Raw genomic sequence first — 18,197 nt, 5'->3', positions numbered from 1 at the left:
TTGAACAGAGGGGAGTACAGTAGGATGAGAGAGGAATTGGCGAATGTGGACTGGGGGAGCGCGTTGGAAGGTAGGTCTGCTGAGGAGCAGTGGAGGATTTTTAAGGAGATCTTTCTTGGTGCTCAGCAGAAATTTATTCCGATGGTCAAAAAGGACCGTAGGAGGAGTGGTAATCAGCCGTGGATAACGAAGGAGGTGAAGGAAAGTGTTAAATTAAAAGCGGAGGCGTTTAGAGTAGCTAAGAGTAGTGGGCGAGAAGAGGATTGGGAGAGGTTTAAATGTCAACAAAGATTGACAAAGAAATTGATAAAGAAGGGTAGGAGAAACTATGAAGCTGGGCTAGTGCTTAATATAAAAAAGGATAGCAAGAGTTTTTATAAGTATATAAAAAGGAAGAGGCTGGCTAGGGTGAACGTTGGACCCTTAGAGGATGAGAAGGGGGACTTAGTGGTAGGGGATGGGGAAATGGCTGAGGTCTTGAATAACTTTTTTGTTTCGGTCTTCATGGAGGAGGACGTGAATAATTTGTCGGGTGTTAGAGATGGAAAGGTGGTAGGACTGGGCGCCGCACCTGCACAAAGATATTTTGGCCTTGGAGGGAGTGCAGAGGAGGTTTACTAGGCTGATACCGGAGTTGAGGGGGTTGAGCTATGAGGAGAGGCTGAATAAACTGGGCTTGTACTCATTAGAGTTTAGAAGAATGAGGGGAGATCTCATTGAGACGTATAAGATGATGAATGGGATGGATAGGATAGAGGTGGAAAGACTCTTCCCGCTCAAAAAAGACAGTAGGACTAGGGGGCACAGCCTCAAGATAAAAGGGGGGCGGTTTAGAACGGAGTTGCGGAGGAACTTCTTCACTCAAAGGGTGGTGAATCTCTGGAATTCTCTGCCCGTTGAAGTGGTGGAGGCTGCCTCGCTAAATATTTTTAAGACGCGGGTTGATGGGTTTTTGATAGGAGAGGGGATTAAGGGTTATGGGGAGAGGGCGGGAAAGTGGAACTGAGCAGCGACAGATCAGCCATGATCTTATTGAATGGTGGGGCAGGCTCGAAGGGCTGGATGGCCTACTCCTGCTCCTATTTCTTATGTTCTTATGTTCTTATGTCTCGATGACATTACTGTTACTAGAGAGGTGGTGCTCGACAGACTGGAGGGGCTGATTGTGGACAAGTCCCCAGGACTGGATGGAATGCATCCAAGGGTCCTGAAAGAAATGGCGGAGGTGATAGTGGATGCCTTGGTGGTTATTTTCCAAACGTCGCTGGATTCCGGGGAAGTGCCGGAAGATTGGAAAACGGCTAATGTTACACCGTTGTTTAAGAAGGGTGCCAGGCAAAAGGCGGGGAATTATAGGCCGGTTGGTTTAACGTCTGTTGTAGGTAAAATGTTAGAATCCGTCATCAAGGAGGAAATAGCGAGGCATCTTGAGGGGAATTGCTTGATAGAGCAGACGCAGCACGGTTTCGTTAAGGGGAAGTCGTGCCTGACAAATTTACTTGAGTTCTATGAGGATGTGTCTAGGGCGGTGGATAGAGGAGAGCCAGTGGATGTGGTCTTTCTTGATTTTCAGAAGGCGTTTGACAAGGTACCTCACAAGAGGTTATTGCAGAAGGTCAGGGGACATGGAGTTGGGGGTAGGGTGTTAGCGTGGATAGAGGACTGGTTGTCAAATAGGAGGCAGAGAGTGGGGGTCAATGGGTGCTATTCGGATTGGCGGTTGGTGACTAGTGGAGTGCCTCAGGGGTCGGTGCTGGTGCCTCAGCTATTTACCATTTATATAGATGATCTGGAGGAGGGAACCGAGTGTATGGTGTCGAAATTTGCTGATGACACCAAGATTGGTGGAAAGGCAAATTGTGCGGAGGGTGTGGAGAGTCTGCAGAAGGATCTAGATAGGCTGGGCGAATGGGCCAGGAACTGGCAAATGGAATTTAATGTTGGCAAGTGCGAGGTGGTCCACTTTGGTAGGAATAATGACAGGAAGAATTATTACTTACGTGGAGAAAAACTGCAGCAGGCGACGGTGCAGAGGGACCTCGGGGTCCTTGTGCATGAGTCGCAAAAACCCAGCCTGCAGGTGCAGCAGGTGGTCAGGAAGGCAAATGGGATGCTGGCCTTCATAGCAAGGGGGATTGAATATAAAAGTAGAGAGGTCTTGCTGTGGCTATATAGGGAATTGGTGAGGCCGCAGCTGGAGTACTGTGTGCAGTTTTGGGCACCATACTTACGCAAGGATATTTTTGCCTTGGAGGGAGTGCAGAGGAGGTTTACTAGGCTGATGCCAGAGTTGAGGGGGTTGAGCTATGAGGAGAGGCTGAATAAACTAGGCTTGTACTCGTTAGAGTTTAGAAGAATGAGAGGAGATCTCATTGAGACGTATAAGATGATGAATGGGATGGATAGGATAGAGGTGGAGAGACTCTTCCCGCTCAGAAAGGACAGTAGGACTAGGGGGCACAGCCTCAAGATAAAGGGGGGGCGGTTTAGAACGGAGTTGAGGAAGAACTTCTTCACTCAAAGGGTGGTGAATCTCTGGAATTCTCTGCCCGTTCAAGTGGTGGAGGCTACCTCGCTAAATATTTTTAAGAAGCAGGTTGATTGGTTTTTGATAAGAGAGGGGATTAAGGGTAATGGGGAGAGGGCGGGAATGTGGAACTGAGCCACGACAGATCAGCCATGATCTTATTGAATGGCGGGGCAGGCTCGAAGGGCCAGATGGCCTACTCCTGCTCCTATTTCTTATGTTCTTATGTTCAAACTAAAATTTAATACCAATAGAAATAAAAACCCCAAAAGAAATACATACACCGCTGTTGTCAAATCTGTGATCATTGAAGCTAGAGGAATCCACATCCCAACACAAGATGTAGATGCTATCACCTGAAACGAAAATAAAAAAACTGTTAGTTTTAAACATTTTAAAATATAACATTCTTAAATGTTGTAAAAGTTTCCAAATGGTTTGTATAAAAATACAACAATTTCCTGAAAAATGTCTAAAGTTGTCTAAGGCACAATGCTTCTGGCTGTTTTGTCAGGTTTTAAATCAGTAGCTCATATTTGCTTTAAAACAATAGGGATTGTGTCCTGATCCAGACTATCACTTGCTTATTATTTTCTGATACTTAAAATAGGACATTGAGCATTTTTGTGAAGGATGTTGCAAGAAATTACACTAAAGAATTATAACATATTTACAAATAACACATTTGTTTCAAATTTCTCTATCCTTTGATTTAGTGCAGGTCTTACCTGTTTAAGTAAATGTGTTAGTACTTCATTAACACTGGTGAGGGAGAGAGGAATTTTAGACAAATCACACAGAATACTGGTATTCCTCAGAAATTTTGGCGTCACAGTTCTGAATCAGATTTCCAATTTATGTAAATAATACTTATGTTGACAGATGATTTTTCAACATTAAAACCCTTGGGTGAAATTGAGGAGTCTAGTAAGCTAGAAAAGGAGAGATTTTTGAAGTGGAAAATTGAAGATAATATCTGAGGTTCAGGAAGAATATGAATTTTTCTGTTGGCTAGATGTTGTAGAGTGTACTTACAGGTGCAGCTCCACTGACCCACATAATAGTTGCTCTCCTGTTTGTGGCTGGGACTTTTTTTATCAGGTAGATAACTTCCTCAATGTACACAAGGTTTGCAATAACGGCCATTAGAGTGAGAACGCTGTACAAGATGATAGCGGGCACACTTAAATCTGTGGAAAGAAGCAATGCTAGTTACTTAAATGAGCTATCTCCATTGTCATTTTGACAATTAGTTTCCTAATTGTATTGATAACATTAATTGTATTTGTGCTTGAGAAGACAGTAGTGTCAAAGGGAAGGCTTGGGGTGAAGTATTAGAAGGGAAGCAAATGGAGTGGACTGGATAAGTGGGAAATCAAGAGTTTTCCTGAATGGATTTGTACTGCTGTATTATTGGCAACTCGTTTTCAAAAAAGAATCCAGTACTGTTTCAGCGGATAGTTTTTTTCCATTCGGCTATGTGATTCATTGAAGAGGAACACACTATGCGTTGCCTCATTTGCTATATGTTGTGAGTATAATTAGTTACTTTTGACATTTTTTCTCAGCTTATCTGATGCTCACACTTCCATTCATGTCTTTGTTTATAAAATAGTCTTGACTATTTTAACAACTCCTGGCTGCTCTCCCACATTCTACCCTCCATAAATTTGAGGTCATCCAAAACTCTGCTGCCCATGTCTCGACTTACATCAATTCCTATTCTATTACATATGTCCACTGACTTACGTTGGCTTCCAGTCAAACAACATGTTGATTTTAACATTCGCATCCTTGTTTTCAAATCCCTACAAGGTCCGCTTACCCCTATCTCTGTAATATCCTTCAATTCCACAACCCTCTGATATATTTGTGTTCATCCAATTCTGCCTTCCTGACCACACCTGATTTTCATTGTTCCACTATCGGTGGCCTTACCTTCAGCTATTTAAGTTATGTAGTTTTCTCCTTCCATCTATTTGCCTCTCTTTTCTCCTTTAAGACACTACTTATAGCCTACCTCTTTGACCAAGCTTTTGGGCATCTGATCAAGTATCTTCTTAAGTGACTTGGTGTCATGTTTTGTTTTATAATGCTTCTGTAAAGTTCCATGGAATGTTTTGTCAATTGAAGACACTGTACTAATATAAAGTTTTTTTTGTTGCTGTCTATTTAGTATTTATGTGACTCTCATTTATTCTCAAATATTTAACAAAACAATATATCAAGAAAATCCTAATGGTATCAAAATAAATACTCCACATCACAGCCACATACTAATCATCACTGCACTCCAAGAAGGTAATTCATTGTATGAAGTACTTTCAGATCAATTAACGTTACACAAGTGTGGGTCTGCTTTTTATCCCTTCTTATGAAAAAGGCAGACTCCTTCTACGAATTATAAAGTTAATAAATACTACATTTCCTGGTGATGTTGTGTAATCATTGGCAATAATCTTGTTGACACTGTTATGCTATATTTAAGAAATAGGAAATAGGAGCAGGAGTAGGCCATCCAGCCCTTCGAGCCTGCCCCGCCATTCAATAAGATCATGGCTGATCTGTCGCTGCTCAGTTCCACTTTCCCGCCCTCTCCCCATAACCCTTAATCCCCTCTCCTATCAAAAACCCATCAACCCGCGTCTTAAAAATATTTAGCGAGGCAGCCTCCACCACTTCAACGGGCAGAGAATTCCAGAGATTCACCACCCTTTGAGTGAAGAAGTTCCTCCTCAACTCCGTTCTAAACCGCCCCCCTTTTATCTTGAGGCTGTGCCCCCTAGTCCTATTGTCTTTTTTGAGCGGGAAGAGTCTTTCCACCTCTATCCTATCCATCCCATTCATCATCTTATACGTCTCAATGAGATCTCCTCTCATTCTTCTAAACTCTAACGAGTACAAGCCCAGTTTATTCAGCCTCTCCTCATAGCTCAACCCCCTCAACTCCGGTATCAGCCTAGTAAACCTCCTCTGCACTCCCTCCAAGGCCAAAATATCTTTGCGCAGGTGCGGCGCCCAAAAATGCACACGGTACTCCAGTTGCGGCCTCACCAATGCCCTATACAGCTGCAGCAAGACCTCCCTACTTTTATATTCAATCCCCTATGCTATGAAGGCCAGCATCCCATTCGCCTTCCTGACCACCTGCTGCACCTGCAAGCTGGGTTTTTGCGACTCATGCACAAGGACCCCGAGGTCCCTCTGCACCGTCGCCTGCTGCAGTTTTTCGCCTCCTAAGTAATAGTCCTTCCTACCATTTTTCCTACCAAAGTGGACCACCTCACACTTGCCAACATTAAATTCCATTTGCCATTTCCTGGCCCATTCGCCCAGCCTATCTAGATCCTTCTGCAGACTCTCCACACCCTCCGCACAATTTGCCTTTCCCCCAATCTTGGTGTCATCAGCAAATTTCGACACTCTACACTCGGTTCCCTCCTCCAGATCATCTATATAAATGGTAAAAAGCTGAGGCCCCAGCACCGACCCCTGGGGCACTCCACTAGTCACCATCCGCCAATCCGAATAGCACCCGTTGACCCCCACTCTCTGCCTCCTATTTGACAACCAATCCTCTATCCACGCTAACACCCTACCCCCAACTCCATGTCCCTCGACCTTCTGCAATAACCTCTTGTGAGGCACTTTGTCAAACGCTTTCTGAAAATCTAGAAAGACCACATCCACCGGCTCTCCTCTATCCACCGCCCTAGACACATCCTCATAGAACTCCAGTAAATTTGTCAGACACGACTTCCCTTTAATGAAACCGTGCTGCGTCTGCTCTATCAAGCAATTCCCTTCAAGATGCCTCGCAATTTCCTCCTTAATGACAGATTCTAACATTTTACCTACCACAGACGTTAAACTAACCGGCCTATAATTCCCCACCTTTTGCCTGGCACCCTTCTTAAACAACGGCGTAACATTAGCCGTTTTCCAATCATCCGGCACTTCCCCGGAATCCAGCGACGTTTGGAAAATAACCACCAAGGCATCCACTATCACCTCCGCCATTTCTTTCAGAACCCTCGGATGCATTCCATCCGGTCCTGGGGACTTGTCCACAATCAGCCCCTCTAGTCTGTCGAGCACTGCCTTTCTAGTAACAGTAATGTCATTAAGACCCTCCAGTCCTACCACCTTTCTATCGCTAACACCCGGCAAATTATTCACGTCCTCCTCCGTGAAGACAGAAACAAAAAAGTTATTCAATACCTTAGCCATATCCCCATCCCCTACCACTAGGTCCCCTTTCTCATCCTCTAAAGGACCAACATTCACCCCAGCCAGCCTCTTTCTTTTTATATATTTATAAAAACTCTTGCTATCCTTTTTTATATTAAGCGCTAGCCCAGCTTCATAGTTTCTCCTACCCTTCCTTATCAACTTCTTTGTCAATCTTTGTTGACATTTAAACCTCTCCCAATCCTCTTCTCGCCCACTACTCTTAGCTACTCTAAATTCCTCCGCTTTTAGTTTAAAACTTTCCTTCACCTCCTTTGTTATCCACGGCTTATTACCTCTCCTCCTACTATCCTTTTTGACCATCGGAATAAATTTCCGTTGAGCACCAAGAAAGATCTCCTTAAAGATCCTCCACTGCTCCTTAACAGACCCTCCCTCCAACGCGCTCTCCCAGTCCACATTCGCCAATTCTTCTCTCATCCTACCGTATTTCCCTCTATTCAAACAAAGGATGCGTGTCCGGGAACCCACTTTCTCCTCCTCCATCTGCACCAGAAACTCCACCATACAATGATCACTCTCCCCAAGAGGATCCTTCACCACAAGGTCCCGAATTCTACCCACTTCATTACATAGCACCAGATCCAAGATAGCTCGCTCCCTCGTCGGCTCCAACACACACTGTTCGAGGAAACTATCCCGGCAGCATTCCAAGAACTCCTCCTCGAGCCCCCCACGTCCAACATGGGTCGACCAATCAATATGCAGATTGAAATCCCCCATAACTACGGCCGTCCCATTCCTGCACGCTGCACTTATTTGCGCGTTAACAGCCCGCCCCATCTCCAGATCATTATTCGGGGGCCTATAGACGACACCCACCAGCGTCTTCCTCCCTTTGCTGTTCCTAATCTCCACCCACAACGATTCCACCCTCTGCTCCTTGGCTCCAATATCATCCCTTGCTACCACCGTGATGCTATCCTTAATCAGCAGAGCTACGCCCCCCGCTTTTCCCTCCTGTCTATCCTTCCTAAACACTTGATAGCCCTGTACATTCAGCTCCCAGTCCCTGTCACCCTGCAGCCACGTCTCTGTAATGGCCACCAGATCGTATCCATTTGTGTCGATCTGCGCCATCAGCTCATCCACTTTATTCCGAATGCTTCGTGCATTCAGATAAAGTGCTTTCATCCCAGCCTTCACCTGGACCCTATTTGCCACAACGCCACCAACTATACTCACGCCCCCTACTCCCTCTATTATTGGGACATCCTCGGCCTCTTCCCTTACATGTACACTCTCCTTAACTTTAGACCTTGTAAGGTCACCTACCCTCACACCCTCCCCCCCCATAATTAGTTTAAAGCCCTGTCTACAGTCCTCTTTACTCGATTCGCCAGCACTCTGGTCCCAGCACGATTCAGACCAACCCCATCCCTCCCGAACAGGTCCCACCTACCCCAATACTGGTGCCAATGCCCCATAAATTCAAACCCATTCCTCCCACACCAATCCCTGAGCCACCCATTCACTTCCTTAATCCTGTCAACCCTACGCCCATCTGCACACGGTTCAGGCAGTAGCCCAGAGATAACCACCTTGTCGGTTCTACTTTTTAATTCCATTCCAAGCTTTTCATACTCCCTCCCCAGATCCTCAGTCTGCATTTTGCTTACGTCGCCGGCACCCACATGTACCACAACGACCGGATTCTCACCCTCCCACTCCAGGTTCCTCTGCAGCCCAGCTGCGACATCCCGTACCCTAGCACCAGGCAGACAACACACCCTTCTGTGCACTTTGTCATTGTGACAAAGGACAGTGTCAATACCCTTCACCCCACTATCCCCAATAACTACTACGTTCCTTTTCCTTTTCTCTTTGCCTATGTCCTGCTGCAGCACTGTACCGTGTGCAGCTTGCTCACTAACCTCACCTGCCTCGTTCTCGTCCAACTTGGAAGCAAGAACCTCAAACCTGTTATGCAGATTAAGAGGCTGAGGCCTCCGCTCCTCACCCCCCTTCCTCTTCCCAGTAGCCCCCTCTTGTCCCTGACCCTTATAGTTAGCCAGTCTAGGGGGGGTGGATGTCACTTGCACCCCATTGACAATGGCACCCTCTCTCCCCTTGATGAGCCTCAGTGTCTGTAGCTCAGAGGCCAGCTCATTTACCCTGAGCTGGAGCTCCTCCAGCAACCTGCACTTACTGCAGACATGGTCACTGGGATGAACCCTGGGGTCCACCAGTTCCCACATCATACAGAAACCACACATCACATGCCCCTCCATTATTTACTGTAGTAGTTTTGAAAAAATTTTTTTTGTTTTTTTTTGTTTTTTTTGTTTTTTTTGTTTTTCAAACGAACTCACCTGGCCTTTTTTCTTTCCAGCCCTTTTTGATATTAAGTCCTAGTAGCTCACTCTGCTTCCCTCTCACTCCGCTGCCCGCTCAGACGCTGCCCGCTGTCTACACCAGGCCTCTTTTAAACCTGGCGCTGATTTAAATCTGATGGCCCACAACTGCCTGCTAACCACTCCCTCAGAATTCTTAAAGCAGTAAATACAATAAATAAATGCTTTAAACAGTTCTACAAAGAACAAAGTGCTTTAAACTTATTTTAAACTGGTTTTTAACAGGTAAAATCTTAGCTGTCTCTCTGCTCCTTCACTTGTCTGCTCCAGCAAACAATGGAAGGCTTCACCTTGTGGTCAGTTGATATTTAAATCTGATGAACCACAACTGCCTGCTAACCACTCCCTCAGAATTCTTAAAGCAGTAAATACAATAAATAAATGCTTTAAACAGTTCTACAAAGAACAAAGTGCTTTAAACTTATTTTAAACTGGTTTTTAACAGGTAAAATCTTAGCTGTCTCTCTGCTCCTTCACTCGTCTGCTCCAGCAAACAATGGAAGGCTTCACCTTGGGATGTGGTTGAAATATTTTTAATGACAGCGTAGTTTGCCAAGCAGCCACTCTTGGCGTTATTTTTCAGAGCAATTAAAGCAGTGAGCCCATCAGTGATGGCATGTCGAACTCAGAAGTGTGGAATTGTGTAAAAAGGCAGATTGAAAATATGCTGAAATACTTATTGCCTCTTTAAACTCTTGGTGTAATTTGCTTGATTTTGAAACAATATTTTCTTCCTGCAGTTCTTAACTTTTTCCTAGTCATTGTTATAGTTAAGAAAGCATGCATATCAGCTGTTCCAAACACTTTAGTAATTTTGTTTTTCAATCAAATCATACAAACTTTGGGAATCTTAGCTGGAAACAATATTTCTTTCACAAACTGTTACAAAGTTTGCTTAATTATGACTATTTTTAAAACTAATTCTAACTCATTAGCTGAGTACTCACAAAACCCTCTGACCTTCCCCTCTCTGATATGCAATGATCTGTGCTTAGCAAAGGACTCCGTTTTATCCCCCTATGTCCCCAACTCAATGTTGAGCTCTTCCTCCATCATGTTTGCCTCTATGCTGACTTCTTTGGAAAGGAGTCCTCCCTCTAACCAACTCCTCTAGTATTTTCCCTCCACCTGGTCCCCTCCCTTTGGCCTTTTACCCACTCTCGATCTTTTCAGTGAGAACTGTCAGTGTGATATCGGCCGTCTTAACTTTGCTGCTCCCCTCACCCATTCTAGCCTGCCTCCCTCTGAGCTTGCTGCACTCCCTGTCATGAATGTGACCAGTAACAAACAAATCCAAGAATGTAACAAAACACCAAGAATTTAGAAGCTAACAGTATTTCAAAAGGCATTTCACAGTATCTGAGTCTCCCAGTAACACGATTAGCAGTTTTTAGGCAGATCAGAATACATTGCCTGTAAATAGGAAATCCCTTTGTTAAACAATTGAACCATCAAGGGGAGGCATACAAACGTTAATCTTTTAAAACCACAGAAGCTGGGGGAAAGGACAGCAAATACACAAAGAGAACCGTCAAAGGGAAAAATAGAATAATTGCCAATCGCTTCTTGGCCTTTTGGCTAAGATCAAGTATAGTTTTGCTGTCCTGCACTTGATAGCAGTCAGTGGGGTTACACTGAGGCTTTATTTGAATCAATTTTTAAAAATAGCATGTCAGCTTTTTGGCTAAGATGCAAATGAGATCAAGCATTGGAGGGGATGTAATGCCTGCCCGTATGAGCTTGGATCATGTTGATCAGGTCCAAGACAGAAAGAGGCTTGCCTGTCTTGTCAGCTTGGATCTGGAATGTCTCATTTGTTGAGACTTTGAATTGGACTTTGATTGGATTGAATTGGAATAAAAAAAAAATTTTTAAATTGCCAATCTTGCATGGAAACAGAGAGACAGATTCCACCTAGCTGCCCGTAAGTAAGTTCCAGCTAACAGACTGGAAGCAACGGTGCAGCAAACTTTGTGGAGCCAGTTAAATACCATACCTTCACTGAACCAAGTAGCAACATTTCCCAGAGTACCCTCAATCGTGTACAGTGTGGTAACTATAAGCTGGCCTTATAGATCTATTGAAGTGGATGTTGCTTAGGAAGGAAGTCCTGAAAGATTTCAGATCTCATGAAATATAATTTGGATCATAAAGGATAATTTCTATATAAACTGTGTGGAAATGTTTAGCATTTCCTATACTTAACTGTCTTAGATCATTACAGTCCTGTTTGTACATAAGAACATAAGAAATAGGAACAGGAGTAGGCCATCTAGCCCTTCGAACCTGCCCCGCCATTCAATAAGATCATGGCTGATCTGAAGTGGATCAGTTCCATTTTCCCGCTTTCTCCCCATAACCCTTAATTCCCTTGTCTATCAGAAACCTATCTACCACTGACTTAAATATATTCAGTGAGGTAGCCTCCACCACTTCAATGGGCAGAGAATTCCAGACACTCACCACCCTTTGAGTGAAGAAGTTCCTCCTCAACTCCGATCTAAACTGTCCCTCCCCCCCCTTATTTTGAGGCTGTGCCCTCTAGTTCTGCTATCCTTTCTAAGCGGGAAAAATCTCTCTACCTCTACCCTATCTATCCTCTTCATTATCTTATATGTCTCTATAAGATCCCCCCTCAGCCTTCTAAACTCCAACGAGTACAGACCCAGTCTATTCAATCTCTCCTCATAGGCTAGCCCCCTCCTCTCCGGTATCAACCTAGTGAACCTTCTCTGCACTCCCTCCAAGGCCAATATATCCTTTCGCAAATGCGGCGACCAAAACTGCACACAGTACTCCAATACATATGTGTCTATTTAATAAATAGACTTTAGTACGTGTTATAATACGAGTGGGCTGGTTACTTCTCACTGGGTCTTGCAAGTGACTCCTCACACCATTCCTTTAAATGATTTATAAACCACCATAAATTGGTGTTCAAGGTTAGGACACCCTCTCAAATAACATCACTCGAGTTCGTGACATCTTCAGTCAGTCTAACCTCAACATTGCTATCAAACCTGCTGACAGCAGTGATACTGCTGCCTGGCATAATGTTGAGGCTGAGCATCAACTTTCAGACACACTTAATTCCTTTCTCCTGCTGGACCATGGCCCCACCACCAAACATTGTTCCCAGGATTGTCACTGACCTCATCTTCTCTGGGGATCTTTCCTCCTCAACTTTTGACCTAATTTTTTTTTTAGCTGATTTACTAGTGTCACAAGTAGGCTTACATTAACATTGCAAGGAAGTTATGGTGAAAATCCCCTAGCCGCCATACTCCGGCGGTTCAGGTGCAGTGAGGGAGAATTTAGCATGGCGAATGCATCTAACCAGCATACCTTTCGGACTGTGGGAGGAAGCTGGAGTACTTAAAGGAAACCCATGCAGACACAGGCAGACTCCACATACACTGTGACCCAAGCCAGGAATTGAACCTGAGTCCCTGGCGCTATGAGGCAGCAGTGTGAACCGCTGTGTCACCATCCTGAACAGCCTGCGTCTATCTCCTTCCCAAAATCCACAAACAGCTCTGCCCTGGTAGACCCATTGTGTTAGTCTGTTCCTGCCTCATTGAACTCATTTCTTCCTATCCTGACTCCCTACTTGTTTTCTCCCCTTATCAGCCGCATTCACAATCCTTCTGATGCCTTATACCATTTCAAGAATTTTCAGTATCCTGGACCTAGCCACCTCCTCTTCACCGATCCCACTACACTGCCATCCCCCACCAGGATGATCTGAGCACCAGTTATGCCTGGCTTTTTGTGGGGCATGTGGAATATTACTTAGTCCAATCCTACAACTCTCTTTCCGGTACATCAGTAACTTTATTGGTGCCAAATCCTACCGTTACCCAGAACTTCCAATTTTTACCCTTTTCTCAACTTCACATAATCCATCTCTGACACTTCTCTTCCCTGACTTCTGTGTCTCTATTTTTGGTGAGATTGTCTACTAACATTCATTGCATACCCACCAGCCCCGTAGTTACCTCGACTACACCTTCTCAGATCTTGCTTCCTGTAAGGGCAACATCAAAACCTACCAATTTCTCTGTTGCTGGTCATCTGATGATGCTACCTTCCAAAATGGTGTTTCTGACATGCCTTCATTTTCCTGAACTGAGAGACCCTCTTCCCCACTGAGGTTGACAAATCCCTCAATCATGTCCAACCCATTTCTTGCACTTCTGCCTTCATCCCAGAACCATGGTAGAGTTCCCCTTGTTCTCACTTTCCACCCAACCCCCCAGCCTCCAAATTCAAAGGATCACCCACCACCATTTCCAGTACACCACCATTTCCATTAACTCCAGCTTGATGCCATCACCAAACATGCATCCTCCCCAACATCATCCACCTCCCCCCCACACCCCCTCCACTGACAGCATTCTGAAGAAACTATTCCCTTTGTCATATGCTGGTCCACTCCTCTATCACCCCCAATACCTGCACCTTTCCCTTCTCCAGCTATTTACTTGTACTTCTTTTAGTTTGATCTTCTGCATTTGCTGCTCGCAATAGTGTCCTCTAGATTAGGGAGACCAAACACAGATTGGGTGACCACTTTCCAGAACACATCAATTCAGTCTGTAAACATGACCCCAATCTCCCAATCGCTAACCATTTAAATTCACTATCCTGTTCCTTAATTCACTACCTTGGGTGGCACAATGGTTAGCACGAGGGAGTAGGGTTTGATTCTGGCCTTGGGTGACTGTCTGTGTGGAGTATGCACATTCTTCTTGTATCTGCATGGGTTTCTCAAGGTACCCCAGTTTCCTCCCCAGTCCAAAGGTGGCCATGCTAAATTGTCCCTTAGTATCCAAATAGGTGTAGTTAGGTAGATAAGTCATGGTAAGTACATGGGTTTACGGGTTAGAGTGAGGGGTGCACTTGGGTAAGATGCTCTTTCAGAGAGTTCATGCAGACTCGATGGGGCAAATTTGTGTATTGCTGCACTGTAGGGATTCTATAGTTCTCATGCTCATAATGCTGTCCTCAGTCTGCTACTTCCATCACTTCCGATGATGCCCAACTCAAGCTTGAGGAACAGCATTTCATCTTCCAATTGGATACCTCACTGTGTTCTGGACAAGACTGAATTCAGAAACTTCAGATTTGAATTAACTCTGTCCTCCATTTTGATTAGTTTTTGCCAGTCTATCTTGTTTTCATGTTTCTGCTTTCACACAGAGCTGTTCTTTATTCTGCCATTAACAGTTCTTTATTTTCTACAACCGTTACCACCCTCTTTGCCTTTTGATCCATGACATCTTTGTTATTTCACCATTTCTTCTGCCAAAACAGTAAGACCCCCATCCCCATCCCCACCTCCACAAGATGGCCACTGATATTCATTTGACTGTGTACTCATCAGCATATATACATAAATCCAATTATGTCACTCTACTGCACCCAGCCTGCTTGAAAGTTGTTCAAAATCCGACTGCCTGATTAAAACATTGGTGAAATTAAAGGCCAAGCCCAGAGTGAAAGGAACAAAGACTAAGAAAGCAGCACCACAAAAGAAGTGTAACAACACAAGCAAATTGCAAGCCTCTGAACCCAAAGGCTTTTATACAGCCACCCACCTCCCTCAGGAAAGAGACCAATGATCCCCATCCCGGCACAAGAAACGGATATCAGATAGAAACATGCCCATTCCGTCCCCATCCAAAGACCTTTCATGATGGGAACCCCGTTACATAATTGGTGGGAACAATCTCAACAGAAAATCCCGCTAGCCTAAAAGCCATTTTGGAACTGCTGTTGGATTCTCCAAACCGTCAGGCCTTCTTGTCCATGAAAAATAGGGGAAGAAAGTGTATCCCTCTCCCACCACTCCTGTATTCAGGCAGGAATATTGCTGACAGGTCTGGATTTAAAAAGATCTGTGTTTCTAACTATTATGAGTATAATGTTCTGAATGGCAGAGTGATGCACTACAATACACATTATCTACTTTTAAATCAAATACAGCTTTGTTTTTTAACCTCTCCTGCCCTGGAATCCATCTCTGACATTCCTTTTTATTCTACTCAACCCTCCCCCCTTTTTCAACAGTATAAGACCCGTCACATTTCTACCTCTTCAGTTCTGAAGAAATTGAATTGGACTCAAAATGTTAACTTTGTTTCTCTCACCACCTGTGTTTTTACAGTACCTTGTGTTTTTATTACTTTTTTAAACTTTTTTTTCCATTTCTAAATCTACCTTACATTCACAATCCACAAGTTGACTGTCAATGTTAAATGAAAGCATTCACACCAATTGTAAACTTGGAGCAATAATTAGATATGAATGTCAAAATTAGCCCTAAAGTTTATTTCCTTCACACACTTTTTCCCCATTGGGAATCCGTTTGAACCTCGTCATGAACATTCTTTCCACAGCAAACAAATGCTGAAATGGGATTTAAATGATGTGAAGATGCCGGCGTTGGACTAGATTGAACACAGTAAGTAGTCTCACAACACCAGGTTAAAGTCCAACCAGTTTATTTGATCAAATAAACTGGTTGGACTTTAACCTAGTGTTGTGAGACTTCTTAGTGGGATTTAAAGCCAGGAGTCCTGGCTCAGAGACAGATATTATCCATTAAGTCACAAGACTTCCGATCCAAAGTGAAGCAAGGCAAGGCTGCTTCCTCCAAGTTGCAATATTTTGATCAAGCCCAGATTCAGACTGCGTTTACACTGACTGCATCTAGGTGCAAAACAAAACCATCTCAAACTAACATCACAATTTGTAAATGAATCCTAACTATTTGCCTAAAGCATTATTAAAAGAACTGAGTTACAATATTAACAACATAGAGAAGTTTAGTTAACCCTTCACCTGCTGTATAAACTGGAATAATAATTAGGAAATGCTGCGATCGACAGATTAAAGATTTATTCATATTTTTAACATTCTGAAAAAGACGGAACAGTTAATTCTGAACCGTTCGAAGCTAGAAGGGTAAACGGCGTTGTTGCTACATGACTGGATGGATTCACTTGCGCCCCGACAGTGGAGCAAAGCTCAGCAGCAGCCCCATTCTTGCCGCTTCATTTACAAGGAGAGTTGAATTGAGTTGGAGAATGGAGGAAATGCAGAGAGCGAAAAGTTAGCAATGTCCAGTTAGCTCAGAAAGCCCCTGAGCTTTCCACTAAATGCAGCCACACAAGTGTCTATTGGCAGCCCCGCCTCACAGCAGCCCGGCTCCTGCAGTATTCAGTGAGACTCAGGCTCCAGCTTCTCCCCACCCAGCACACCCTCAGATTTCAGCCCAGGACCTGGCTCTCTGATGGCTCGCCTCACTTGACATCTGTGCCCATTGCAGATCCGCTTCACATCGCCAGCTGCCCAGACTGAGAACGGGAGCAGTTTGCGGCATCTTCATTGCCTTTCCCAGCGGCTGATTCATAAATCCTAATTTTCATGCATCATGGCAGTAAGGATTGAATTAAACTCCATTTTCTTACTCACCCTTTAATATATCCGCGGCTTTGGGTGGACTGGAGCCGCAGTAAAGGGCCAGGCTCTGGTTTTCTCCGTCAGTCATCTCTCCAACAGCCACACTAACTTTATGTTCGGGTTCAGGAGGCGGACTGAGACCAAAAGCAGCCTGGCTGTCACTGCACACTGGCAATCTGTTGCAACTCCCCACACTTTGATTCACTCTCGCCTCTCAGATTCTTCGGGTGAAAAATCTCAAAGAACAAAGCTATAAAGCAATATAGCTATTACAAACTGAAATGTCAACCCTGCCTCTCCTGACCACTATGAGTCAGTCACCAACTCTGTCACCAGGAAATCACAGAAGTTCCAGCTGCAATGACAAGTATCCCTCAACACCAAATAACTAACCACATCAGTACCGAAAGTTCCCCATTGATCCATAAAGCTCTGCTCAGAGTTAAGTGTCACAGCTAACTTTGAAACAACTTTGACTAGCACCCATCAACTGTTAAATGTAGATACAAATTTTAAAAACACAGCAAAACAATATTATTCTTCTCACTGGAAGCCTCCAGTGGACAAGGACTGGGAAATGAAGAACACGAATTTAGTAATTCTCTACCACTTGGCTAAGATCGGGCATCAGATCAAGGCCAAGGTGGGGTGCAATGACTCATCTTGATAACTTGGATCTTGTTTGTCTTTTTTGTGGACCATGAATTGGATTCAATTGGAGTTTGAATTTGGGTTTTGGGACAAGGAAGGAATGGATTTGTGTTTGCCCAGTCTACTCTGAACATTGGCTTTCTAACTTTAAGGATGAAATTAAAAAAAAGTGGGGCCTAGTTTTTCTTTGGTGGACCAACAAGAGTGAAAATGGCTTGACCCAAGGTCACCAATGATAATTTTTCACAAGTGCCCAGTTTAAACCATTGCTAATCTAGGATGATCCACTCATTTTTTAAAATGCCAAAGTAAGAATCAAGTGTCACCAATGACAAAATGACCCTGAGGAAACCCATGCAGACATGGGAAGAACATGCTAATTCCACACAGACAGTGACCCATGTCGGGAATCAAACCCAGGTCCCTGCTGTGAGGCAGCAGTGTTAACCACTGTGCCACTGCTATCTAACTGGAATACTTAAATCTTTTCTCCAGATATTTTCCCCTTTTATGATTAACAAAAGACAAAGAGTCAACTCAGATTTCACTTATACAAATGCTCTTTTTTTAACCTTTCAGGTACCAATACTCAACATAAATATACAATAGTTTCAACACTTATTTCAACCTACTCACTCTAATTCATTCAACTTCAACCTGAACTTTAACTCATTTAACTTCAACTCTAACTCTAGTTTAACTTTAAGTTTGACTTTAACTCATTTAATTCTGAAAACAAATATTACCCACTTGAGTGCGCTGGCTAGGTCTGTCTGGCTAGGTTTACCGGATATTAAAGTTGGAAGGATGGTAAGAGATGAGGTCCTTAATGAGATTACTGTCACCAGAGAGGTAGTGCTTGATAGACTAACGGGACTGAAGGTAGACAAGTCCCCAGGACCGGATCGAATGCATCCCAGGGTTCTGAAAGAAATGGCAGAGGTGAT

The 18,197-nt window shown here is 44.0% G+C and overlaps 1 protein-coding gene across 1 annotated transcript in view; it reads right to left on the bottom strand.

Annotated features, from left to right (window-relative positions):
- Window positions 1-16,826, bottom strand: part of slc51a (solute carrier family 51 member A) — a 33,676-nt gene extending 16,850 nt beyond the window's left edge. The window contains exons 1-3 of the mRNA XM_080203286.1: window positions 16,612-16,826; window positions 3,563-3,717; window positions 2,810-2,883 (exon numbers count right to left, since the gene is read on the bottom strand). Of these exons, the coding sequence (XP_080059412.1) occupies window positions 2,810-2,883; window positions 3,563-3,717; window positions 16,612-16,687 (305 nt within the window). The 5' untranslated portion in view covers window positions 16,688-16,826. The remainder of the gene's footprint in view (window positions 1-2,809; window positions 2,884-3,562; window positions 3,718-16,611) is intronic.
- Between the last annotated feature and the right edge of the window lie 1,371 nt (window positions 16,827-18,197).

The sequence above is a fragment of the Carcharhinus amblyrhynchos genome, chromosome 15 (genome assembly GCF_965287045.1).
Source record: "Carcharhinus amblyrhynchos chromosome 15, sCarAmb.v2.hapA, whole genome shotgun sequence".
Lineage (NCBI taxonomy): Eukaryota > Metazoa > Chordata > Chondrichthyes > Carcharhiniformes > Carcharhinidae > Carcharhinus > Carcharhinus amblyrhynchos.
This window is presented reverse-complemented; position numbering and strand designations above follow the sequence as displayed.